The 27,829-nt window shown below is 39.0% G+C and overlaps 2 protein-coding genes and 2 long non-coding RNA genes across 14 annotated transcripts; 1 reads left to right on the top strand and 3 right to left on the bottom strand.

Annotated features, from left to right (window-relative positions):
* Positions 1-72: 72 nt before the first annotated feature.
* On the top strand, positions 73-27,755 carry LOC128266772 (G protein-activated inward rectifier potassium channel 3). 11 transcript variants are annotated; one of them, XM_053003508.1, is made up of 5 exons: positions 73-91; positions 11,106-11,665; positions 24,836-24,950; positions 25,471-26,212; positions 26,277-27,755. In XM_053003508.1, exons 2-5 carry the CDS (start codon positions 11,283-11,285, stop codon positions 27,023-27,025), a joined length of 1,989 nt encoding a protein of 662 aa, XP_052859468.1. In that variant the 5' UTR covers positions 73-91; positions 11,106-11,282; the 3' UTR covers positions 27,026-27,755. The 11 variants fall into 11 exon arrangements, with proteins under 11 accessions (XP_052859468.1, XP_052859467.1, XP_052859466.1 ...); XM_053003507.1 differs by lacking the exon at positions 73-91 and adding an exon at positions 9,251-9,366; XM_053003506.1 differs by lacking the exon at positions 73-91 and adding an exon at positions 9,515-9,760.
* LOC128266776 (uncharacterized) lies at positions 1,135-2,000 on the bottom strand. The gene is made up of 2 exons (XM_053003520.1): positions 1,861-2,000; positions 1,135-1,801 (listed from the first exon to the last, which is right to left on the bottom strand). Exons 1-2 carry the CDS (start codon positions 1,960-1,962, stop codon positions 1,265-1,267), a joined length of 639 nt encoding a protein of 212 aa, XP_052859480.1. The 5' UTR covers positions 1,963-2,000; the 3' UTR covers positions 1,135-1,264.
* On the bottom strand, positions 11,961-14,430 carry LOC128266777 (uncharacterized). The gene is made up of 3 exons (XR_008269110.1): positions 14,135-14,430; positions 13,380-13,565; positions 11,961-12,724 (listed from the first exon to the last, which is right to left on the bottom strand). It is a non-coding gene; the product is annotated as an uncharacterized LOC128266777 (long non-coding RNA).
* LOC128266779 (uncharacterized) lies at positions 24,126-24,801 on the bottom strand. The gene is made up of 4 exons (XR_008269111.1): positions 24,662-24,801; positions 24,483-24,534; positions 24,360-24,429; positions 24,126-24,299 (listed from the first exon to the last, which is right to left on the bottom strand). It is a non-coding gene; the product is annotated as an uncharacterized LOC128266779 (long non-coding RNA).
* Positions 27,756-27,829: the final 74 nt, after the last annotated feature.

The following is a 27,829-nucleotide window of genomic DNA, read 5'->3' as shown; positions in this document are numbered from 1 at the left end:
ACGCCTGGCAGATGAAAAATGCAACTGTCACAATCTGTATTTATCTGCGTTTTTAAGTTGTACAACAAAAGGGAAAAACATTGATGCAATGGTTAGTACACGTAATACAATTTGGAGTTGTTCATTAAATAATGACCATTTCGTCAAATAAAAAAAGAATTCAATGATTATACATTAAATAATAAAAATAATAAATTAAATTTATATTTTATTTTAAAAAGAAATCCAATCTGTGCTATTAAGTTTTACATATCTTCTTGATCGTTATAATTACTTTAATTTAATCTAACTTCTCTTGTTAATTCTTATTTAGAAAAGTCAAGTTCAAATTGTTTCAAAACTGACAAATCGAAGGAATTCTTAAAATAACAATATTTTTTTTGTGCAGATGTTTTGTATCCAAATTTAAATTCGATGTAAAATACTTTGTGGGGATTTTGCAATTTTCAATTTTTAGGTCAATGGCAAACATTAAGTCACGAGTGCCACCTGTTACTTTCCGACGGCGCCGAAGTCAGGAACAATTATTTAGGACATAGTCACGGACTCTGACAGACATCAGCCGATATGGGCAATAAATAAGATCACGTTATACAGTTTAGTTCTGGCAGTTGTCATGTCGGGGGCTCGTCACTCTGGCAAGCTTTCCATGCGCAGTTTCTAAGATTGCAGACGTTATTTGTCCTCGGAAAAAATCCCTGGTCATATGCCCGTCAAAAAGTCAGAATTATTAGATGGACATGTAGACAACTGAACTGCGCTTCTAACACAAACAATTTTTACCCAAAACACAAGTCATTGCGGGGGAAATATTTTTCTCATTGGCGAAAACATTTCCACAAAAGCAGAGGGAAAATGTATTTGCCAGACTATTGATGAATTCAGGAAGTGTGAAAGATATAAATAAAATAATTGTTAGGTTTTCGGTACCTTGGGTAAAAGGGAATCACAGGTTAAGGAATCTCGAAATAATTGCTTTTAATAAGTAAGATAAGAATGGAAAAATATTCTACAAGAAAATTTTATATACTAAAAAAATCTTTAGAAAATGTTTTACAGTTAGAGTCTATGTAATGCATGTACATGGTCATTTTAAATTAATTTTTTTAATGACTTAGATCAGTGCGACAAGTTAAAGCCTATTGTAAATTCATTACGTATGATAAATGTTATTTAATATTCGTTAAGTTGTTAGATCATGGAGTTCATTTTGTACGTCCGGGAAACAAAATTAGCTTGCCTCTAAAACAAATCACAGGGATACCTATCCGCCATCGCGACTGCTTTTAGCCAATACACCCTTGGTGTAGATGGCCCGATAAATGTAGAAGCCAACAGCTGCATGAACGGCCACAACGGTGCAGATGGCCGATATAATGTCGGCGTCAATGTGAGCGAAACTCTTGAGCACCACAAACTTGAGGGCGAAGAAGGTGGCTATGGGAAAGCCGATGATCAGGGAGCAGTAGGACATCAGCAGCAGGACGATAAAGACAGGACCATGAACCTGGCTCTGAGGTGGCCCCGGAATATCCCATTCGGTCCACACCTCAAGCTTTCCCATACGCGAAAACTCCTGCAGGAAGATCAGGCGCAGGATATAGCCCGTGATCAGGACATGCATCACTATCACTGTGGCCACGGCAGCGCCAATGGCCACATTGGAATCGCTGATCCCGTACAGCGGTTCCATCACCAAAAACTTAAAGGCGCAGAAGATCACCACGGGGCAAAAGAGGAAAATGACCAGAAACAACAAAAGCTGCTGCATTCGGCTGAGGACATACTCGACTCGTCTTTTCTGGGAAGGAAAAATCGGGTTTAGAATCACTTAATGGGTATCTTCTTCTATCAGCACACCTTGACATTTGAGTCCTTTTCCAAGTCCTTTGAACAGCCGTGCTTAGAGAAGGGTCTTACCGCCTCGTGGCCAGGATGGGTCTTTCCGAGCTTGGCAACCATTTCTTTTTGATTATATTATTGAGCAGATGTAGTTATAGCAATGCCTACTTTTGATAAAAACAAAAAGATTATTACAACCCTTATATTTTCCGATCTCAATTTGAAGAACATATTGTGTTTATTAATGAATACCAATTCTTAAAACATTCTTCTACCAGTGAAACCACCTTTTTTCCCACATAAAACGATGTGTATGAAAACAACGTCTAAGTCGTGCCATTTGGGGAATTAAGAAATCAGCAAACATCCAATTTTAGCAGGGTATAAAGATTGCCACCACGCGAAGCAGAAATATCTGGTCGCATGACCACACGACATAATAATATAGTAATTAGTCTCAGCTTAACCACCCCAGTAGCCAGAAAAAGAACTTATTCAGATTAGATAGGTGTAATTAGCCAGACAGAGGAATCCGGGTCCTACCTGACCGATAAAGTTCTCAAATCAACGTCGTGATTGTTATGGCCACACTCGACTTGACTACCGAGCCCTCGATTTACAGCCAAAGATTATTTCTGGGTCAGCTGACTTGACGGGGAACGGGTGTTTTCTTAGTAAAATCAAGGGTGTTTGTGATAAAGTCACATTTTCTTTGTCAATTTCTTATAAAAAGTTTTTATTTTACTACGCATTTGATAGTAGAGATATTTAAATACATAATCAAACAAAATATATCAGTATTTAAATATTTCAAAGCACATTAAGCTCTTGACATATTTATTTTCCACCATCAACTTCATCTTAAATTCTTCATTTAACTCTGTTATTCATCAGAAGCACATTAACATTTAGTGAGCACCTAGATTAGCTTAGATCAACATAAAGCTTTCGTTCAAAATTTATAATCTTATCAAGTTTTCCCGCATATTACTCATACGCAACGTTGTCCCATCAATTTAAAGCAATTATAATTATCTGAAGAGGAGCAAATATAGTGAATAAACTTATCCAAAATATTTGAGTTATATTTCCGTGAATCATGCTAATTTTAACCATACCACCGTTATCAGTCTCAACCAGCTGAGCCTATTCTACTTTCTATAAATATTTTTTCGAGTGATAAAGAAGACGCCATATTTGTGTTTTGGCTATTTCTATGGTTATCCGTACAGTTTGGCTTGCTGCCGTTGCCAAGGGCCAGACTAGCATCCCAAAATAGTGTATGTAGCTCTTGTTCTAGCCGTATGTTATGGTCTGCCAGAAAACTGGCCCCCATCCAAATGGCCAACTGCTGCGGGCAGTGGGAAAGATGTGACGATAACATGAATTATGCCAAGTTCATAGATGAATCGGGTCAATATCCCAGGACAGGTTGAAAAGTGGGTTCGGATAACTCATTAGTGTGGGCTGCTGGTCATGCAAATTGCACGACAGCTAATGGCGAAACTATTTGCCATTCAACTCTCGGCGGGAATCCTCTTTCCGGACTACGGACTACTGAGTCCGGAATCCGTATCCATCCGGTTCAATTTGAAGAATGTCCTTGAACAGAAGCGTAGCTATTTCACGTATGCATGCATAGGTTTGCTACCAACTTATACGTATATGTGTATGGCAATTATGGTAATTGCCTTGTCGGGGAATCCGCTTCCCGTTGGCGACTGCTTGTTTGCTTGGCTCTTCAGCCGAACCACCCACTCGCACATCCCGCCTGACCTTGACTGCAGTTTCCCCCTTACGCTCTAGCCTTGACAAAGTGAACACGGTGACCGTCACTTGAGAGTTGACCAAGTTTTATTGGTTTCCATTGAGTGCAATGGAAAGTTTTCCCATTGAAGCGTTTCCAGAAAACGCGAAGGGGAGCCGTCCTTTGTGGCCATCGATTTCTAATTAAAAGTTGCTTGTCTGGGGCACTTTTCCACGAGTGCCTCTGTAAGCCGCTTGAATACTGTGCACTCTGCTGATACAGAAAATCAGCTGCTAGTGCTCCCATTAGCCATTATCCGATTTGCATACAAGGGAGTTATTTATCTTGGGGATTTAAAGGACTCACTCACTTCAAATCCACATCCATCAAACAGCAGCGACGGTGAGTTGAACGCTCTCTCTGGAATCATATGTATCCTTCGGTGTATCCTTTGGTGTATCCTTCGGATGTTGCGGCAGGTCGGTTACTTCAATTTCGGGCAATCAGCATAAATTTATTTCTCCTCTGGGAGCGCTCAACTTTGAACCGAATGCGGCTCTAAACTATTTGTTGACCCTTGGGCCTGACCCTGGAAAATCCCTCGCTGCTCCAGCACAGAACAGCACACACTTTTCTCCATCAAATAGCGGTCAACAGACGAGCTCGAAATAACTTTGGTGACATGTGATGGATGATTGCTTGTCCTCACTTTGATTGCCATTGTTCTCGGTCCGGGGTCAAAGTGGGCCCTAAAACAACAGGATAGCCCTCCTGATGAGTGTGTTAATGAGCTGTGAGAGATAATAGAAAATGCTGCCGGGTTCAACTTCCTAGGCGGCACAGCTGAGCACATAAAATAATACAGCCATAAACAAGTGAAACTAACTTAATTAAACATGGCAGGGAATATCGAATAGAATAAAGCCATCAAAAGCAAATAAAATTATATTTGCTTATTGAAATAAATATTCTAGAAAGGTAAATTTACCGTAAACTTTGTGAAAATGTATTTTATTATTTTACATTGTGCTTGTATTTTTTATTTTTACTTTTTTCTGGCTAACACAATTTAGATAAACCAATTAGAACCACCAGGCCAAATAGACGCAGTTTAAAGTCTAGACCTGATCAAACAATTCTAGTTTACCCCAAATCACAGCGATGGTCAGACATGATTTCAGACTGAAAATGTTTAGTTCTGAATCCCCTTTGAAAAAGATAAGTCAATGTCAACTGTCGTAAATTAGTGCTTGCACTTGCTGCTAATATTTGCACATGAATCCGTCAGCGAAAAGTCGCGCTGAGTCAACCGTAGTCATGCGCCAGCGAAGATTCAGACACAGATACAGATACAGATACAGGTGCAGATACTGTGCCGAATACAGATACAGATACTACGGGTGTGACAGCGCTAAACCCCGAGACTGTCGCGAGTCTGAATTTATGGATAGCTTTGTTGACCAGCGTGACAGGGGAGCCATCAAGTGCCTCCCGGTCCTTACGACAGTTGGTTTAAAGCCAAACCCCGTCGATGTCATAATCGTTCAGGTATTTCCTGGGTTCAGCCTCTGACTTTAGTAAATAATATCTACTCGTGTTTGAACTTCGGAAAAATAGGCGCCCAATCCCACTGACTCGCCAAAGTCAGCTATATTAGATATTCGCATTTTTATCATCATAAAACTGGGCTAAGATCTTAATGTCTCGAGTTGATGGCGCATTAACATTTAAGTGACCGCTAAGTCATAAGGGACAGTCGCACACTCTAGATAAGTTTGGATTAGGGGGCTTGGGTTTGGCTGGTGCCCATTGGCAACTAATAAGGGGAAGTTCGTCGACATTAACGTCACACAATATCAGCTGAAATCGGCAGAAAAGGCTTGAGATTCGAGTATTTGTTGGAACAGCTCAGGGCAACAAATGAAAGTAAGCTTCAAGTTACTTTCAGTTATTGCCCTGAGTTGGGCTTTGCAATCGTTCTTTCGTCTTTAAAAGATAATAATGACAATATTGGTTGCTCTTACAATGTAACTTAACCATGCAATAGTATTTCAGCTTAGTCAGGTTCTAAAAAAAGTCCATGAAATGAAAAGAAAGTTGGTTTTTAAATGAGAAGGGAACACAGTAATTAATAACAATTGAAAAAGAGTATAATTATTTTCAGAAATTACTGCCTACTTCAAGGCGACTCCTAACTTAAATAAAGACTCTATCTAAAAGGACATTTAGTTTAAATTTAGTTTATACCAATAATTTCAAACTCAAACTTAAAACATTTGTCAGATCAAATATATATTTATCCAGAGAATATCCATCACGTATTCTTGAATAATTTTTGATGTCTCTAAATTTTATTTAACCAATAAATCTTTTGATGTTGGCGCATGACTTCTATTTATATAAAAAAATTTGTTTTTGACCAAGGTGGGCCTTGTGTGCTTTCCTTGCAGTTGCGGCACGTTCCGAGTGCAGAAGGATTTTCTTTGGGGGTCCAAACGCATCCTAGGCCAAATTGGCATGCAAATGGCGGTTGGTTGGCCTGGCCCACTTTTGTGGTGCAGCGTGTCATGCAATGTTGGGTTCAATGGCCAGCCGAAGGTCATCGAAGGACGTCAGCAGACTGACCCTTGCCCCCTCCCCACTCCTACCCCTCCTTTTCCATGATGGGCACGCAACGACATTGACATGCGTTGGCTAAGCATGTCGCTCAGGCTGCAGCCAACTTTGCCACCACCCCACCCCCTTCTTAATCAACCACATCCGCTGTACGTGCCCGTACTCATTTATTGGCCAATGGCACTTGTTAGCCAAGGCCTCAATTCACCTGCGAGTTGGCTTAAAATAGCCACAAATAGTTCTCGCAACTGGGTCGTTGAAAGTATGCAACACTTGGCCATTAAAAAGAAATTTTACAACTCAAGGAACAACAAGGCTATCTTCAGTACCCGTGCCAGGGGATTACTTTAAAATCGAAAGTCGAAACGTCCTTACATCACCTCTAAGTACATCCACGGGTGCCTGCCACGTGTCCTTGTCTCTGTTCATGCAAATAATTTAATTTACTTGATTTAATTTACCTGATGGCTTTGCCCAAAAGCAATTCCCCAAAAAAAGCAGCTCATGAATTTCTCCGCCCTTTAATCACGACCTTGACAAATAAGAGGATGCATAAATTTTCAATACCACACAGGCTGCCAACTCTACGTTTGTTTTCAAGTATTTACACAGTGAAAAGTTACTTGGGCAACAGTCTTTCAGTTATTTCAAATCTATAATGTATTTATTTATTTTATAAATTATTTATCATTTAGTTTGCAGTGACGCACTAATAAACTTATGCTACTTTTTTAGAGAACCTATAAATTTCTTGTTTATTCAAAGCTTTAACGAAACCCGGCCTTTGTTCGCTGTGTATACATATAATTCTCCACTTTAGCACATGTCACAAATGAAAGAGGTCTTGGGGGAGTCGAGACTTAAGCTGAAATACCTAATTGGAACACTTGAAACTGGTTCGTGTTCTTTGCCTTCCCACACAGGCACATGAGTTACTCATTTTCCGGCTGTAAGTGTGTTCCCTTTCTTTGCAATTATATAATAAGATTTATATCTAAGGCAATTGAGCATTTATTCACCGCAATGTACCAGTTATTAGACAGGGCAGTTTTAGTGGCATGCAAACAAATAAATAACTTAGTGTGTGGGATTAATTTCTATTTACGAATGTGCATGGAAAATTTGGGGTAAATATACCAAGCCATTGACGTCAGAAGCGGAAAGTGCATTTAGTTTCGTTGATGCGTTTACCTAAAATGAATAAGATCTTTTAATAGGTTTTCAAATATAAATTTAAACAAGTTTTAACAGGAAAGTAAATTATAAATAGACTTATATACAAAATTAGTATAGCATAGCATAAAATTAGATGATAGATCAATACAAAAATCAAAAAGCAATCCATTGACAATAGTCAGTTATATTTCATAATTTATATTATCTAAAGTGTTGCGATTTATTGGTTTTGTTTTCTACAGTCATAACAAAAAGTCATTATTCTGTTTATCTCATCATTTGTATTTTAAAACTTGCGTTTTGCTTACCGCTAAGCCACGTGCTGTGTAAGCGCGATTAACCGAAATTGGTTGTAAATCAAATACTATAGTGGTGCAAGTGCTATTCTATAGGACTTAATTAAGCAACAGCTTATAATATTCCATTCTTCCGAAATTGCAAACGTGATTCTCCAAACACCTATTCAATTACCCATTTACCGTAATGGCAGCGTTTGGATTGTTGGGCAAAGTGAATACACAATGATTCACTGGCTATTTCCATTTCTATTCATACGAACTGTGGGCATGTGACACCCTGCACTTTGCACTGATTGTGTTTGCATTCGCTCTGTGGGGAACAACAATTCCCAGGTGTAAAAGGCGGCTACAGTGTACAGATACAGATACAGATGCTTGCACTTGAAGTAAACCAAAATATACTTGCTACAAGAAAATGCAATAAAAATTATTTTAATTCTTCGAAAAAGAAACCTTTAAAGCAAATCGTAAAGATCATAAGATCTGCCTCTTTTATAACATTTAATAAAATATTTAGAATAATTTCAATATATTTTAAAAAGATGTAAAATTACAGACTAAACTAAATTGAACCTGACTTGATTTTGTTCGCATTTCTTTAATATTTAGTATCAAAAAAACATAAATTAATTCAAAACAGTTACTTAACTAGTATTGTACTAGATAAGCTAATATTCTTTGACTTGGGGAAAAAAAAGTGAAAGAGACAAAGCAGGAGCTGACCAAAGTGAGGGATTTATGATGCAAATTGTGAGCGACACTATCAACTGACATTGCTTTATTACTAAGTTATATATTACAAAGATATTTTAAGGGGTGTTAGCATGGTAGGAAACATATTTGTCAATTTACGATACTGACTTTTGATTGATTGGCAGCAAGCAGTGGCTCACGAAAAGGAATTTGATAGATAAAAAATAATGTTTTTTTAGATAATGTGTTTTAAGATATTATTTTAGTTTACAATTAAAAAAAGGATTTATAATTAAAATAATCCTGAGATCATAAGGAGCACAATTAAAATTGATTACAATAAAACTTTCCAAGTAATATTTTGAAAGAAAATATTAAATTTAAATAAAATCGGATAACCATATCTCCTTTTGCGCACTTCTCACACAGCGGACACCTTTAATTCACTTTACCGTGCTTTAAAGGATTACCCACCTGTTACGCTCTCCCGCTCTTTGCCTCTCTTCTTCTATTCTATCCTCTCCCACACCACTTTCTCTATGGAGCTTCTGCCGGCAATCACATGGCGCCAACATCTGTTAGTCGGCAGCGCAGCGACAGCGACGCCGGCGACCTTATGACAGATTTGGCAATGCTGTAAAATAAAGCAAAGCAAAAGCACAATGGCAGCAAAGGCAGCAACAAAATCCGACGAAGTCCGAAGCAAACGCCGACGCCTCGTTTGGCCAACTCGATAAAAAAAAATGTGTGTGCTAGATGACGCTACCGGTCGGGCTTGTTGTAGTTATTGCTGCTGCTGCTGCTGTTACTGCGGTGGCTGCTGCTGCGGTGGCTGCTGCTGCTGCGGCGTCTGTTGTTGCTGCTCGCTTTTGGATAATAAAACAGGCAACGCGCACTCGAGCGCCAAGTCAATTTGCGAACGCCGCTCGTTCACAACGGAGGCGCAAAAACAAAAACAAAAAAAAAAACAAAAAAATCAAATAAAAACAAACGGTAATAGCTCTTCTTCACTTACCACCACCCCCCCCTTTCACCATCCCGCCCACCTGCCATCCCGTTCGCACTTTTGTTCCCACGTTTTGCGCGTGCGTGCGCGAGCAGAGCAGCAGAAGCGAAAATAAAAGACCGAAATCGAAATCAAAACCAAAATAAATCGCCAGTCTCCATCTCGACTCGTCCACAGCAGGTTCACTTCGAAAATCGCGCGGTTCGCGGTCCGCTGTTTGAAAATTCCGAAATTTCAAACGAAAGTCGCGGGCGTTTTGCTGATAACAAAGGAATTCGCGTAAATTCGCCATAATCCGAAAAAAAGGAACCCAATATTGTGTGGGTTTAGTTTTAAAATATAACGGGTTCAAATTTCTGGGAAAAATCTCGAGTGAAAACGGTTTGTTAGCCCTCATGTTATTGTTATTATTTTACGTGTTTCCCGTTTATGGTCCCTCGTACCGCAGACGAGAGAACCCCAAAATAAAATGTTGACGGCATTAAATTTGCATACAACAAATAAAACTCAGCGCTGATATATGGAATTTTTGAAATATTCCAACAAAAACATACAACAAATTATCGGTTATACTTTTTAAGAGCATAATCTCAGTTGCCATCTCACTCGGCGGGAACTTTTGTTAATGTATATTTCTCTTGGAATATTGCAAGCTAAAATTGTTCTAAAAATATGAGAGCACTGTATGTAAACTTTCATCAAAACAGCACGATATATAGTGCTGAAACCAGAGAAAACCAGATAAACTACTTGAACTTGTGTTTGAATTAATGAATCAAAATTTCAGTGCTCAGAAAAAAATAATTTGGAAATTCTAAAAGTTTGATGCTGATTAAATGCAAATGTGTCATGAATGAATTGTGTCATAGAATTTAATTGTGTGATAAGTTTATAGGAAGATTGTTTAACAAAGTTACTTAAAATATAAAATTTATTCTGTTTAGACAGACGATGTTTTAGGAGGAAATAAAATATCGAAGCATATAAGGGCCAATATTTAAAGGAAATAATAATAATATTGAAATACAAATATATAAAAAGTTTGCTTCTTATTTACAATGTGATAAAATGGCGGTCAAATGAGAAATTTTTTTTACAAAATATATTTTCCAAAAATAACCAAAGATTCATTAACTCGATGACCTTAGTTCCCGAAAACCACAGATTATAAAGCAAAAAATTAAAAAAAAAAAACAAAAAATTGTAAATATGTTGATAACCGTAAAACTGCAAATAAACATTACTCAAAAAAAAGTTAAGGATACAAAAAAAATTTCGAAAAAATGCGAATTTCCAAGACATTAAGTCATAAAATATCTGTCCCAAAAACTTCCATTGAAAACAGGAAATCTTTCAATACTTTATTCACTGGAAAGTCAAACAATTATAGCATAGCCTTAGCTAATTTTATTAGTGATTCGTAGCACTAGATCGCTAGTTTGTCCCAGTCGCGATGAGCACCCCCAGACGGGTTGATAACGGCAATAAACTGAAACCGCAGTTTACGGTGTATAATTCACAAATTTTGTAACCACAACTTTAGGACTTTGTTAAATGTGTTAAAAAGATTAAAATAGGGAAGCGAGATGAAAACGCTGAAAAGTGTGAACTTAGTAATGGGATGTGGGCGGTGTGCCAATGTCCAGGAGTGCCTCCAGATGTTTGACACCAATATATGAATATAAACTCAGCTCTAACCCGCATTCGTGTTCCAATTTGGTTGCAGAGAACAACGTGGCCGTCAGCAAAAAAACATCCATGATTGGCTCGCACGGTTCCAGATTGCAAAAGAAACGCGCCCTGAACAGCTATTCCAATTTTCCCTTATAACGATTACTTCCCCCAGTCGGCGATAAATACCAAAGGGTACCAATTAATTTAAACTACTAGCCGTTACTAGTCAATGCCAAAAATGATAGTGGATAAATCGGAATTGGTGGGCGACAATGCCTGGGCGAAACTGTTGCCTGAGGAGAAGGATAAGGCGCTTCTAGTTAAGATGAGCAGCAGTAGCAACAATAACGACTCCAAGGAGAGCACGCCCCTCAATGTGGATCAACTGGTGGCAGCCACCAGTCCTGGAGTTGCCGGGGAGCAGGGAGCAGTCTGCCTGGAGGAGACCTACAAGCGTACCGCAACCTATGCCTCCAATATAAATTCCACTGGAGGCGAGTCAAGCGGCAGTGGAACACAACTTTCCCGCAAAGAGTCCATTCTGGGCAGTTTCCACCGGCAAATCCGACGTTCCATCAAAGCGGTTAGCGAATCGCCCGGACCTCTAACCAGGTGAGTGAGATAAGATCTCTAATGTCTTGACCAACTTAGCGTCTGAGTAATATTCCATTACTCATGCGCCCCGTTGCTTGAAAACAAGGGGGTTTCTTTCTTATTATCTCTTATTGGCAAAAACTATAAAAATAAGACTAGATCATTGTCTCTAGTCTTATTGAAACCCAATATTTTCATCATTTACATTTTAAAACCAATAATGATTGGTACTTGTTATAGGTATTTTATTAGTATTTTTTAGCGAACAAAATAAATAAATTGTAAGTTCTCTATTTTCTCAGACGTTTTTGTTACACTAATGATCCAGTCTAAAGTTAAAAAAAAAATAATCGTTTAAATTCATTATTTTTCATTTTGTTTCTAACTCTATAATTTATGCTTTCTTACCAATAAAAAAAGTATGGGTTGGGAAGATTTCAAATTAAGAATACTTTGTCTATATAAGCTGACTTCCACAAGTTTATTCTAATTTTAAATTGAGAATTCATTAGTATTCCACTGACTTCCCAATTTCAGTTAAATTATGAAATAATCATTTCTGTCAAAAGCTCATTCCGTGCTCCTTCTTTGCAATTAAGTTGCGCAACAGTTTTCGAGATGTTATTTATATAAGAGCATAATTGCACAACAAATAAGTAAACTTGGTATCTTAGATAATAGTGCTTGCTATTCAACGAAAAACTAATTTATAAATCTTTTTATTTTGTGGAAGTTTCCAAGAACTTGCAGTCATGCAAGTGCACACATACGAATGTATCCACTTAATGCGAGCCCACACATCTAGATGGCGATGTTTTCTCGGTAAACAAACAGCATTCGGTACACTTCTCCCTGTCTTGGTTTCGTGGGTTTTTTATTTTCTATTGGCTTTTTTGTCAAACGTGTCCCCGTCCATTGATAGCTGCGACTTGTACGTTATTTTGATATGCAAATGGAGGTGACGTCTGTTGGTCAGTTGGTCGCCGCACTGAGAATAGAGAATTGAGAACCGAGAACGGAAAACGGAGAACGGAGAACCGAGTCACTAGAGCGAGATAAACCTTTTGACTTGATTGCCTGAAATGACAAAATTGAATTATTTTGATTTGAGCGCCGTCAGTGGGTGGACAATTAAATATTATTTCCGCCTGTTGCTTCTAGCTCAGCGTGTGATACAGATACAGATACTGATTCAGATGCTGGCTGCCTTAATTGGGAGTAGAGTCTGCAGCAGTTTATAGTACCAGTACCCAGTGCCCGTGCCCAAATGAACGCCCCTGACATAACGCATGCCTGTTTACCGAGCACTAATGCCGCGGCAACTTCACTCTTTTTATGAGAACGTTCTCTCAGAGAACGAGAGTCAACGACTTGCACCTGCCTCTGCCTTGACATAAATTTGCATAATGCGCCTCGAAGTCTCGAATTCTCGATTTCGGTTTGGCAATCCACTAATTCACTTGCCCATAAGTTAATTAAAAACGTGTTAACTGCTCGGCCGGCCGAGCTGTTGCTCATACTCATTTTGATTGGCCGAATGCCAGAAAACGGAACCCGAGGGGATTTCCTATGTGAATGCAAAGAATTATGCTTGTCTCTCAGATCAATTCTATAAATAGCCCCTAAGTGCTTTCGATGGTGATATTTATGCCCTCTGGCGTATTCGACACACTTTCTTCCGAGAAGCGCAATCTTTTGTCTGTGGCGCACGGTGCGTATGATTGATATTTACTTCATTTCCGCCGACAATTGATTTGGCCAATATTTGCGCGTTCGCCGATCGTGCGCCACTCGAGCCTGTCCGAACGTCTATAGCCGATTGCTCACGATTCAGTAAAATTAATTATTTTTATTATGATAGATCCATTCGATAAGTGGCCCCGGAATCACCACTCAACGACCCGTTGATTGTCACCACCTGGAAAAGGGTTGGGCAAGATTTGAACGGGCAATTATCGGTCACACGTTGTAAATTGATCTACGGAAATTATTTAATCGGTTTACAATCAGTTGTAAATATTCACATTAACTAAAGGTCTGCAAGTGCTAACATTTAAATGTTGGGACCCACTTTAATGTACTGTTATCTCACTACACTGCAATAAAGAACTCAGCTGAATTTAAGTTTTTAAATTTTAAAAGTCAAAAGTGGCATTTACTGCTGTCAATCTGTTCCTAAAATTTAAGTTATGAATTGATCTATTTAGTCCACCATGTGACATCACGTGCAATATACTATCGTAAAATCTAAAGCAGCAAGAAATTTTCCGAATGATTATTAAAAAAAAGATGGTCTGATTGATGTATTGATCTATTTTTGACTTGTCCATCATGTGATTGCTGAGCACTACTATCTAGAAAGCGAACCATTGTGTTAATAAATATCTGAAGATTAAGTGCAGAGAACAGTTACAGTTTTAAGTATATCAACACATGTGTCGATAAAGTCACTAAAGTTTGGAACACAATGTACTGATACCAACTTACATTGCCTTAGATGATTTCCTTATCATTTCCTTTAGGTATTATTTGATCCTTGAGCTTTTTTTAAGAGAGCAAAAGTGTGTTTGATGGTTTGATCCGTCTGTTGACTTGTCAGTAAGTCCGTCAGGTGACTACAGAGAATACTAGAAATAGAATGTCTTGAAGTTGGTCGTGTGCAAAGTTATACCGCTGTTATCAAATATCAGGGCGATCGAGAGGCGGCTATAAATTTGTCGCAATGCAAACGTAACTCTTTAACGGGATGTTCGTCAGGAGTCACATGCACTGCTGAATCTATTTTTGGGAGCCACTGGAGATACGGAGTCTTTTCCGAGGGCCGCTAATCACTTAACGAATCGTGATTGAATAAGCAGACGTGCCCGATTTGATTATCGCATATTGGGGCTGATATATTTGTATATGAGTGGATATATATACATAGGTTTGTAGTCACTGGTATGCTTAAAAATTTACACATACATATGTCGGCATTTATGGCACTAATGAAACTGCAGTTATAAATTGAGTTTTATGCGCGCTAATTGGCGAAAATCTTTTAACTTGATTGTCACTCGGCTCACCCGCAGCCCCACCAGTTTCCGACTTATGAACATTTTTTAAGTGTCTTTTGTATCTGGCGATTTATTAAAACGATCGACTGTCAGGCAATATAACTGTTTATGGACTTTCGGCGGATTCAGAGCGTTAATTGCTTGATTTAAGGGCGATTTAGGTAAAAGGCTAAAAGAAAGAACAAATTAAATACAATTTGAGTGAATTTATGGGTTATACACATTAATTTAAAAACAATTATTTAAAAACAATTATTTATTTTAAATTTGTATTTCGGTATTAAATAGAGCTGCTCCTTTTTTTCAGTGCAGCAAGGAGAGAGCCTCTTACCCCTCTCTCCCTCGCTCTTTCGCTGCTCCTTCCTTTAATCTCTCACAACAAAAGAAATGAGCTGAATTTATCAGCTGTTGTATTTCATGCTTGAGAGTGTTTGGCTTGCCAGCCGGGCGTATGTGTGATTTCAGCAACACGCTGTTGTCACTCTGTGTTTGCTTTGCTTTTGCTTCTGCGTTGCCTTTGCTTTTGCCTCTGCTGCTATCGCGTCTTCCACTTTAAACTCAAAATTATAAAAAGCAACAAAGCTGTCAACCGAACGTTTCAGTTTGAGTTTAGCCGTCTTCGCAGAAAGTTATACACCATACACCTGCGCCGCGCTCTCGCTCTCGCTCGTGTTGGCCCGCTCCACCGCGTGCTCGCTCTTTCGTTGCAAGATCCCAAAACAAAAAGAGAGCAAAACGGAGAACTATTTAAAACGCATTTCGTGCCACAATTTGCTCAGTGGCAAAAAAGACACCGTTAAAAACAGTGCTGTTATTCTTTTTACCGATTACCGTTAGCCGCAAAGTGGCCGGACTTAACTAAAACTAACTGTGTAACCGCTGTCAGCAGCGTTTGGTTTCAAAAAAATTATGCGCGCCTTTGTTTATTTCAAAATAAAAACCATTTTCGCCTTTCCCACCACAAAAAGAACGCATTTGTGATAAAGAGCTATATAAAAATTCAGAAGGAAAGGAAGAATAAATAACCCATAAATATCGAAAATACATAAAAAGTTCGCAAAAATAAAAACCCCAACCGAAACCTGCCTCACAGAACACACTCTCACACACACACAAACACACACGCGTTTATCCAACGATAACGTCATCCGCTCAGTCAACAGTATTAAAGTTAATCTGAATAGTGCTCGAATCTTTTGTTTTCAATCATTATAATTGTAATAAAACAACTACACAAATTATAAATAATAATACCAACAATAACAACAACTGTAGCCAAGGTTGCCGCGAACTTTTTTGTTTTTGTTGCTTTTTCGCCGTGTGGAGGAGCTGTCAACTCAACATTTCTGCCGACGTCGCTGTTGCCGTTACATTTCAGTTGCCATCGCATAAATACAAAACAGAGAGCGCCAAATCGCCACAGAAACAGCAAATTTACATAGCGTTATACAACGCAGCGGCGCGTGCTTGGACTGCCAGTGCAGAATCCCAAGCTCCCTAGTTCCCGAGTTTCCAATTGTAACACCACGAAATTCCTTTTGGCCATAATGAAGCGTCTGATGACCTGGGAGCGCGATCTCGTGGATGCCATGTACGAGTAAGTCGGTAGTGCCACAAGTACACTCACCAAAAAACACATTCAAATCCATTCCAGTTTAGTTTTGTGCACAGGGACGACTATGTTAGGAGCATACAACTTTTTTTGTAATTTAAAAATTCCACCAATATTTATTTGTAAAATCATTTTATGCACAATTTTATTAATAGAAATGTGGAATGTGAACTATATATATATCGAGAAACTGCAAAAGATTCATAGTTAAGTTTCATTAAAACTATTTAAAAATTGTATATGTTTAAAAAAAATTTAGATTAGAGCGCTTTAGATTGACGAGTTTACAAATTTAATAAGCCAAAATATATTCTCCAGATGATATATATATTATTTTTGTCTTTTTTTCTCAGTATATAAGTCTAAACGATTTAATTTATCATATGAGGCTTTTAAGTTTATGGACAGGTTTCCAATTGCATTGTTTGCCAGACGAGAAGAAACAGCACGTGTTTGCCGCCACAAGAGAAACACAACAAACGACAACAAAACTAGTTTAGCTTGCATTGAACTCGGGAGTCGAGTGAACTTGTGACAGAGAGCAAGGCGACGCATCCACATGGGATACAATATAGCAGTGTACTTTTATTGTATAGATGTTTACATCTATGTATATACATATATATGTGGCACATAGAGTACAGTACGGCCAAAAAAAAAAGTCATACAAAACAAAGGCGTATATATATGTACATATAATAAGCACCGGCATGGCAACCAAACTCTTATAATTAAATGCTGCATCAGCTGCTGCTGTCTGTGTATAAGAGTGGCACATGTGATCCCACGCAAGGGAATTCTTCTTTCCTCTCTCTCTCACTCACTCTCCCTCTCGCAGGAAGCGCGGTGACCCTGTCTCGTGCGCACCCATCTACACAGAAAAAAAACATTATTTATTAATCCAACGATTCAGAAATTTTTTTTTGAATATTTGATCTTACTAGGTATTGTTTTAAAAATATTAAATATGAAACTAAAATATCTAAAATACTTTATACGCTGCCAACTAGTGAATTCTAAAATCATCATCACTTTTTCTTTCTGTGTGGGATTCGCCCGCGGAATTTAAATGCCGGCAGTTACCTTTATGAATAAAATGGAGGACGGTAAGAAATGCTTAACGTGCATTTATTTACCAATTTGGCGATATGCCACAACGACAAATAAAAAAAACCATTTGGGCTTGCCAAAGGATTTCCACCTATTTAATATCTTAAGATATTCAAGTTAGCTGCACACTCCTTTATTTGTTAAATTTAAAAAGCTTGCCGGCTGTTTGCATTTACCAAAATTTATAACTATTAGGTCTTAACCGCCAAAGATAACAAACATTAAAAATATATATCAGTAAATTGCTTATCTGGGGATTTTCAGGTGTTACCGCGAAGAAGGTCAAAGCTTAAAGTTGATATTCAAATTCTATTTGATTAAATATTTAATTAAAATTACCTTAGTAGAGGAATGTTTTTTATTGCTACACCTTAATTGTTTTTGTGTGTTGCAAAATAGTTGAATAAGTTTATTAACTTAAATGAAATTTTACGCGAACACATTTACCTTTACAACAAAAATACAAGATAGCTGTTTAGAAAACTCTGCATCTGAGTAAAAGTAAAAGTGAGCAGCCTTGCAATTTCATTCAATGCCATAAATTGGCAATAAATGTTCCACCAATTTTGGAACTTTCAACAATAAAAGCAACTTTCCAGCGCCATAAACTGGTGATCGTGTCGCACCTTTTGCGCAGACTGTACACTACACCGGGCATTTTTGGGATGCAGAAAGCGTGTAATCATTAGTTTAACAAGCGGCGCATGCTCATCGTTTCTAGCCTTTTTTTTTATATTTTGGGATTTCTTGGGACACCTTTTTGAAAAAAAACCTGCTGACAAGACGGCCCGTTTGTCACATGGCCATAATATTTACCCAGTTTATTTCTTGTGTACTCTTCTTGGTATTATTTAAAAGTATGCCGCCGCGGGCCACGATTACGGCAGATAAACGGAATGGCGAATGATAAGGCCCCTTACCACAAACTGCACACCAATTAGCACCTGAAATCGGGGTCGCGGCTTTAACTTGGTCTAAGCTTGGACCCCGAAATTTGTATATATCTCGAGATGTGCCAAATGACTCATTTCAGACACGCTCAGCGATCATGGCAGATACAGATACATCCGTCGCGCTTATTTGTCGATACTTTTCCAGTTAATGATGAACATTTCGCTGATAACTTCATAAGCAAATATCCGCTGTTTCATATTTTTGCGGTAATATTTGAATTGACACATCTGTTTGGTATTTACTGAGAATGGAGGATAAAAAGGAAAGCTTAATTTCTTTATTTGCGCACTAATTGAGATCGCAATTCAACGTGGAAACTTACTAGACGCAATCGGCGGCAATATCTTAACAAAATGTGGTTGATAAATAGACGTGCTAATTGGTTGCTCAATTTGTTTGCTCTGGTTTACCGAAGACACACGATCCCAGCGTGACTTCTAAGCTAATAATATCTCTGCGGGCTCCAAAATTAAAGTATTCATTTAAGATTTACCTAGGGAAATTCTGCAGATAATGAGCTTTATAGAAGTAAATTGATCGATTGTTTATCAAATTTAATTTGATAATAACTATTTGGTGATTTTTTGAAGCGTTATTGCTCAGAACATTTTTTTTTAATAATTTCAAGGAAAACGTTCAACTCTGTTGATTTTGTCTTCTGTTCTCCTTTTTAGCTAGTCATAACTTAAAGTATTTTAAGCAAAAAATAACCTTCCCAAAATACTATAAACACGAGAATGCTTCTAGAGGTTGAGTCAGTGAACCTTTGAAAGACCCGCAAGGTTGGGCCTATCTCAACCCACAAGTAAGTCACTTAGACATTTATGATCTTCTCATAAGTTCGCGGAATCTTTTCCTGAGTACTGCTGGCTACCAAAAATAACCACACTGCCTTTGGACTGACAAACGTTTAGTCATAGTTATCGCCGCCATATAGGTGCGGGCATATTTATAAGATTGTACAATATATCTTTACACCGGTATCAACACTTGACTACAAATGTGGCGACTACCGGTTCAGATGCGTCACAGCCTTGACGTCACTGGATAATGGTTGATAAGATGTGGCAGTTGTTTTGGAAAATCTTAGTCGTCCCTCTTTCGGTGTAAGAAATTACTCTTGGGTCTTATTGGCTCAGACGGGTTCTTTCCATTTCGGTCAGCAATCGTTGGTTTCTTTTTTTTTCTTTTTTTTTTTTTGGCTAAGATTAGATAGATTACAGTGGCCACTCGAGATAGGCGCCTTTGGAGTTGACTCCTTGGAGACCGAAACGCTTTAACCCGAAATTGGTTCATTCAACTTTCGAACGATCTCTATTGGTATTTCCCATGCGGGAAATTCTGGCTATTTTTGAACGAGCAAAGTGCGAGACAGCGGCAGACCGAACCAGTTCATGGGGGATAAGTCAGAGCATATTCTATATGCCACATATATCTATCTATCTGGCACTGGCCGATCTGTCGTTTTCTACGTTTCAAAATTAAACCGCTAGCTAAGAAAAAACATTTTCATACATATAATTGACGCAGAATAATAGGGTTCCATTCTATTCCGATAGTACAAATATGTGATCAATTGGTGTTATGGAGAACTGGGATCCATCAGGTGTGGCATGTGTCAATCGCGGGCAAACACCGTTAATGAGGCAAACAGATAGCCACGTGTTGCTGTGTGGGTGCGGGGTATCTGATAAATAGGAACTGGCATTCCAATTGTTTATAGCTACCAGTCGGGCATACATACATGCATGTGTAATTAGGTGAAATGAGTAAATGAGGCGCTCAGCCCAACAACAACTTATTCCGCTGTCAGTGAGCGTAGAACATGTATATTGATGAGGGGCGGGGGCGTGGGAGGGGGAGCGGTACGGGGACTAATATCAACACTGAATTTTGTTTGCAACGACGAAGGCGAATTTCAATTTGCTCGCCGACAGTTGGCAAAAAGTTGTTCGATCGCGCAGTTCATACGACCGACACAAAACGTTAAACAACAAAAATCAACAACAAATAGAACAAAAGGCGTGAAATTCTACGCGCTTTACAAGTTAATTAACCGGGCTGCCGGCAAAGTGGAAAGTGGCTCAATTTGAAAGTTTGACAACCGAAAGGTTTATTGGATCTCCCTCGAAATGCTGAGATCTCGTTGTCGTGATTTATTGGGCTGTTCCGCCCGTCGTCGCCTCTTGCTAAAACATTGCCTGTGCTTTATTTTTATAACAATGACAAACTAGAACAAGAGAAAACGTTTTTATGTGGTTTTTTGCCAAAAAACAAGCAAAAAACATCACACACTTATGTACTTTATACCAATCGCAACCAACAGTATTGCCTTGTTCGCTTGAACAACTCTTGTGATCCCAGGACAATCGATCAAAGGCCCCAAGATGTCTGAGCTGCGTCGCAGTTTCAGTCGACTTTCAATGATCGTCTACAGAGCCACTCATTCCAGCGAGCAGTCGTGGCGAGAAGAGCTTCTCAGGTAAATCTCAGGTAGACAAGATCGATCATCGATCACCGTTCCGTGGATTCATAGGAATATGATCACTTAACTGATTTAATATGTATTTTAGCAAAGTGAGCGTCAAATTTTAAGAACATTTTATTACTAAATGGTAAATGTAAAGACCTTTTTTTGATATAAGTAAAGGGGTGTATTTTCTTACACTTGATCATACAAAACACGAAGTATAACTCTACTTAAACAATTCGTAAAGCTCTCTGGATAATCGTGATCAGAGAATATATTAAACTCCTGCTTACATTTCCTAGAACAATATTATGTGCCAAGCCAGTCACGAAAGCGTTTCTACAATATGTTATGCATCGTTCTCTGCAGTCCAAAGATCACTTTTCATAACTTGTCGTAGTTTCTTAATGGTTTACAGCTACCTAGTCACCCTTGAAGGTTATTTAAACAGCTGAACTGGCTACGATCTCAGAACTGTACATAAAAACATGTGTACAGATGTACATAAGTACAAATATATATATATATATATATATCTATACTATATATGCATCTGCGCATTCCGAGTTATAATGTTTAATCGAATGCGGCATAAATATTTGCCTGAAAGTCGTTTCCATTTGCTCTTTAGCGATACAGCAACCTCTGCTGGTATATGCAAAATATCCGTGCTATATATAAAGCTTTCCGATCAAAGTTTATATAAAACCCAAGAAAGGATGTTTTGTTCTGCTCAAATCTTTTGTGTTTTTTTTTGTTCGGACTGTTCACGATTTCGTTGAGTGGCCAAGTGGCCTGTTGACAACTTATGGCGGATATATGCAGATTCATAATTATTCTTTTCACTTTTGCCATTTTAATTTGGCAAAGCAAAAGAAATAAGGAAATATGCAGGTACAGTTCGGTCTCATAGGTGACTTAAATTCACCTATCGTAATTTAAAGTTTTAAAAAGATTTCATTGAATCATCGTTGTTAAGGCTGTTGGGGCTTCCGGAATTAGTTTGAATTTAAGTCGCTTTTCGATTACGAAACGGGCTGTAAAATTGTCTGACAGTCTCACTTTGATTTATGGACAGCAATTGCAGCACGTTGTCTATATGTACTATATATATTTGTAAATATGTATAGTATTCCCAGAATGCATTTGGTCTGGCCCATCAGAAAAATCCAAGCCAGTTCAGTGACGTCAACTGCTGGTGCTTTGCGATCGCAACCGATCTGTTCTGATTATGATCATGACCATGGTCAACTTATTTGCACCTTCGATACATAGAATTGCAATACCAGATGGCCCAATTGCATTGGCCCGAATAACAATCTGTTGGCCATTAGCCAGATGATTGAAATACTATTGAGAAAACTTAAATAGGTATCACCTCCAGCCCTCCACCTTTTGTCGAGTTCATCTTGTCCAAGGTTAGTTCTGTTTTGAGGTTTTTGTTTCAATCGCCTCGTTTATCTCACAAGTTGAGCTTTAATTGCAGGCCATAACCCAAGGACCGCTTATCTGGCCTCTGATTGTTATATAACCCCTAAATATAATAAAACATTTTTTGCTTGCCATTTTCTCACTCACTTCCCTATCTGTGGAAATCTAAAATATCAGCTGATATCATGGCAGTTCGGAGTTGACGCATTAGTTCATATGTGTCGCCCGTTCCATTGAACTTGTTTTACTTCACCCCTTACGACGGCAACCGGTTTTTCCCCCAGATATTGCATTTGGCAAACCAAAATAATAAATACAAAAAAAAAAACAAAAAAAAAAACGCTTATAAGCCAAACAATAACAATAACAATGGGGCTCTCTGTGTGAGCCGGTTTATTTGCATGAGCCAAACATCAGATTTAAACTAATGAACTCTAATGGCACTGTTGTCGCCCGGAGATTTCTACGAATTTTTATTGAGTTTCGTCTGGGAGATATCATTCTGCGTTCTGGGAATTTCTCTCACATTTATGTTTTATCGATATGGTTATTTTTAATGAGGTTGTACATAGTGTATCAATCATTTCGATGACGCATAAAGAAACATTTATTGACTCTTTTGCGGCATTCTACAGTGCCAACAAACTTGGTTTAATTGACTTTAACAATTATGTTTAAAACTGATTTTAATTGAGTCGCCTGTAAAAGATTTTACTCTTACTTTAGAAGTCCTATAAAAATGTGTTATTTTTATTTCAATGACACATTAAATACTTTTGTGGAAGAACAAAACAATGTTAAGAGTGTTAGTGATCAGCCAATGTGAATATTCTAATGATTTATTAGATTATTTCTTATAAATCTTTTAAAGACATAAAACGCCAAAAATTAAATTTAAATATTATTTTAAAATTGTTTTCTAATTAAGTATTACATGTAAACTTCTAGTATGGCTGAATATAGCAAACATAGAGAAATGCTGATTGATAATGATCGGTTCCGTACAAACTACCATTCCGAATTGATTTGGCTCAAGCAATCTGATCACTTTGTGGTTCCACCATTTGCCATCAGTTGCTCCTTATCGCCACCTCCCACCCTAAAATTAAGTGAACTTCACCTCCACCGAGCCACTCAAGTAATTGGAACAATTGATAATCGCTTTAAAGCTCAGTTCCACGATTTGTGTGGGGACTCTTTTGCATATATTCTAGCGGATTTCAGTGCACAAAGCCAATCCGACTGATAAAGCGTGTAAATGAAATGAAAACGTAAAATAAATAAACATGTTAATATCAATGTAAGGCAAAGTGAAATGAAAACTGCGAAAGTCAGCTGCTTGGGGGAGAGCGCTTAAAGTTAGCGATTAATACGGTTAATGCCGATCCAGAGTGCGACTTTCGAAGACGACAATTTGCCTTTTCAGTACTAGTTTGACTCCGGCCCCTTAATAAGCTTTTCAAAGTGATCTAGAAGATCCCATGTGCTCGTAGAAAAAACCATTATTAATCCAAAAGTGTTTTGTTTGTGATCGCCGTTATAAATCTGAAAGCTTTCTATGGTACTCTTAGTATCAAAAATATATAATTCAAATGTGTTCTCCTCGGTGATCGCAGTGATCTAATAAATAATAATTGATAAGCTCCTTGTTTTGTAGTGTTTTTTCATAGTGATCTATGTGGATGCGTACCCGAAATACAAAAAACTGATTATCACCAAGTTCTCTCCATGCTGTTCTTTTTCGGTCTGGTGTTTGTAGTGTGCTTTTCGAGCATATCGCTTCAAGCTATGATTTGGTAAAGTAATCAGATACTCCCATAGCCGATAACTATTGGTATTATCGGTCTGAGGTGGCGAAGACAAAACAACAGTGGTTTTTTGTCTTGTGACTTCCTGTTGTTGCCATCCTTTATCAATCTGAACAAAGGCCGGCTATCATCGGTTCACATATGTATGCATTGTGCTCGGTTGTCTTCTTCTTTTTCTTTATGGGTGTGCACAGATTTTAAACATACATTGCTAAAAAAATAATTTTTAAATTTATAAATTTATTAAAATTTGTGTGTATTACACTCTTACCCGTCTTCTTCTTTTAATTTGTTTGTAATTGTGGGCGTAAACAAATATATAAAGTCAGCTAAAAACCAAACTAAAATATATTTCTAAATAACAAAATCCATAAATTACTATGCATTAACTCACCTTTTACTCATTACTTGCAAAAAGATAGTGTATACACATCCAGTTAAACATCCTAAAAAAATTTAAATTGCATTTTGTATCATAAAGGCCAGGGCTTGACAAGGAAAAGTTCTCCACAAACAATCAGCTTTACAAACAGGGGTTGTGGCTCTTATCAAACATGCAAATAGAATACTCACTTAAATATAGCTATTGTGGGCACTTTGAAGGTTGTGTAAAAGCATCCGGAATAGATAAGAGCTGTGCTGGCTTTGGAAGCGAAATCTCCCATTGAACCTCTAACCAATAAATCGATTGCATCTATTTATGAGCCATTCTAATGTGCCAATCTATATATTCTTGTTCCGTTACAGGTATCGGCAGACACGCTTCAGTTCGCGGCGTGTTAGAAAACGTGTGGTCTTCAAGCATGGCGAGTGCAACGTTGTGCAGGGAAACGTGGCCAAAAGACGGCGACGATATCTGCAGGTGAGTGACGGTGACGAGATTGGGAGTTGCGGGGCGTGGCAGTGCGTGGCTATATCTAGTCGGCGGCCCACTTGTGTTCGATTTGTGTGTGTTATATTTAGCAGCTCTCTTCTCGCGGGTTTGCATAACGCTTGCCGCAATACTTTGGTGGCAATTATGTAAATCGATTTTAGGCTTCTGACAATTGTAACCTCGGCTTTTTTGCATTGGCAAGCATTAGCATTTATTTTACAATTTCTCCATATTTAGTTTAAAAATAACTAATTTTACGCTTCTGACAATTGTAACCTGGCCTTTTTGCATTGGCAACAATTAACATTAATTTTATAATTTCTCCATATTTAATTTGTTATAATTTAAGAAAACTGTTTGACATAATTTTTATGTCAAACATAAACAAATATTAAATATTTTGTAACTAGTAATTATTAAAACGCTTGCGAATAGCAAATTAAAAGCTTTTGAAAGATACAATTGAACCAATACTGAATATTTTTTATATCTTCATGCTGACTTGAAGGTCATTTGTTTTCTTTTCCAGGATATCTTCACCACCCTGGTGGACGCACAGTGGCGCTGGACGCTGCTGGTGTTCGCCGCCAGCTTCGTCTTTTCCTGGGCCTTCTTCGGGTTCATCTGGTGGATCATCGCCTATGCGCACAACGACCTGGAGTACACTCAGCTGAAGAATCAGTCGCCCGATCTGGTGGCCAACATGACGCACACGGTTTGCGTGACGTCGGTGTCGAACATGATGTCCGCCTTCCTGTATTCCGTGGAAACGCAGACGACGATCGGCTACGGCAATCGTTATGTGACGGAGGAGTGCCCGGAAGCGATATTCACCATGTGCATCCAGTGCATAACGGGCGTTTTCATCCAGGCGTTCATGGTGGGCATTGTGTTTGCCAAACTATCGCGTCCCAAGAAGCGTGCCCAGACTCTACTCTTCTCCCGCAACGCCGTCATTTGCCACCGGGATGGAGTTCCTTGCCTGATGTTCCGCGTGGGCGACATGCGCAAATCGCACATCATCGAGGCTCATGTGCGGGCCCAGATCATCCGCAAGAAGGTGACGAAGGAGGGCGAGGTGCTGCCCTTCTACCAGCAGGAGCTGCACATTGGAGCCGACGGTGGCGAGGACCGGCTGATGTTCATCTGGCCCACGACCATAGTGCACAAGATCGATAGGAATAGTCCGCTGTATATGCTTTCCGCCTCGGATATGCTAAAGGAACGCTTCGAAGTGGTGGTTATGCTAGGTGAGTTTGGATTTACCCATTTTTTTTTTTTTGGAAGTGAAATCTAATAGTTGTCCCATTTCAGAGGGTGTCATCGAGTCCACGGGCATGACCACGCAGGCCAGGAGCAGCTATCTGCCCTCGGAGGTGCTGTGGGGCCATCGCTTCGTGAATGTGGTGTCCTTCCGCAAGGAGACCGGCGAGTACGAGGTGGACTACACGCTATTCAACAACACCTACGACGTGGACACGCCGCTGTGCAGTGCCAAGCAGCTGGACGAGCTCAAGTCGGAGTACACGAAGAGCGCCAAGAGTTGTTCCGGCCTGGGGGTGAATGCACCCTTTGCGGATCGCACGCTCTCGGCCAGCTTGTTCCAGCGGATTGCGTCCGCCGCCTCGGTGGATCATCTGGATCCGGCGAGCGACGAATCGCTGGACTCGGGCCGCCTGCAGATACGCTCCCATTCCATACCCAACGGCGTGCTGGCCAGCGAGCTGGAACCGCTGAACAACAACAAGCACGGCGCTTCGTTCACCATGGGCGGCCTGACCATCACGACGACGGCGCCCAGCATCCCCAACCTATCCAGTATTAACGAGAAGACCAACTCCGGCAATTCCATAAACAGCAGCAACTACAGCAATAACAACAGCCTGAGCACGCTGAACGGAGGAGGCAGTGCTGCCAGCGGACCCGGCGGCGGCATCACCATTGTGGCCGGCTCGGGGAACAATGGTGGCGGAGGAGGAGGAGGAGGCGGTGGTAGGCACAAGTCGAACCCCCGTCGGCTGAGCATTAAGCAGGATCAGCTGCCCATCGATTCCATTTGTTGATATTATTAATTGTGTGGCGTCCTCGCCCTGGCCGTCAGTTAACTGATGTTGTATTCTAGTTAAGCGTAGGCTCCCACCATAATTCTAACTCAATTTAAGCTAAGCGAGATTCCATGGAGAGCTCATCTGTCATAGCCATAGAGCTGCTGCAGCTGTGAACACCCCACAAAATCCCCCTTCCCTTAACTTTCCTGCTGAAGTGGAGGCAATCCGATTGTTACCCACCCAAACTACTAACCCCTGAAACGATTGTATATGTGTAGGCTAAGCTGATGAATGATGCACGTTTTTAGCTTTACTTGTATTGAATTTACTATAGTTAAGTTACAAATTGATATTACCGCAAAGTAAGATGTGAGACACAGAAACCAAAATGCTGCAACTTCCTCGTAAGCTTAGACCTCTAGATACTTGTTTAAACAGCTCACTGAACATGTATGTGAATATCTGAATATATGAATATGAAATTTATGCGAAGACGCAACGGAATTGTGAATTCCGTTTTACGCGATAAAAAAAGGTTAAATATTACTCACCTCAATGAGATAGAAAATTTAAAATTAAAACAATAAAAGTGTTTCAAAAACAAGAGCTTCAATTATCATAATGAGCGGACAATAAAATTGTATGATTATGTTAATGATTTATTGATGTATTTAATTTTTAAGCGTCGCCCGGATTGTGAATATGAAAGACGAGGAATATATCTTAAGATGAAAAGAAGAGAAAATCCCTAGTGTTTTATTTGGGTTTGTCGTTTTACTAGGCAAAAACTACCTAGATATCTATCAAATCTTAGAGCAA

The sequence above is a fragment of the Drosophila gunungcola genome, chromosome 3R (assembly GCF_025200985.1).
Source record: "Drosophila gunungcola strain Sukarami chromosome 3R, Dgunungcola_SK_2, whole genome shotgun sequence".
Classification (NCBI taxonomy): domain Eukaryota; kingdom Metazoa; phylum Arthropoda; class Insecta; order Diptera; family Drosophilidae; genus Drosophila; species Drosophila gunungcola.
Note: the sequence above shows the minus strand (reverse complement) of the source record. Positions and strands in the feature narration are given on the sequence as shown.

Coding starts and splice junctions, on each gene's coding strand:
- LOC128266776 (XM_053003520.1), bottom strand. CDS start 1,962: ATGGTTGCCAAGCTCGGAAAGACCCATCCTGGCCACGAGGCGGTAAGA. Junction 1,802..1,860: donor AAAAGGACTCAAATGTCAAG/GTGTGCTGATAG, acceptor TTTCCTTCCCAG/AAAAGACGAGTCGAGTATGT.
- LOC128266772 (XM_053003508.1), top strand. CDS start 11,283: ATGCCAAAAATGATAGTGGATAAATCGGAATTGGTGGGCGACAATGCC. Junction 11,666..24,835: donor TCGCCCGGACCTCTAACCAG/GTGAGTGAGATA, acceptor GTTCCGTTACAG/GTATCGGCAGACACGCTTCA. Junction 24,951..25,470: donor GACGGCGACGATATCTGCAG/GTGAGTGACGGT, acceptor GCTGACTTGAAG/GTCATTTGTTTTCTTTTCCA.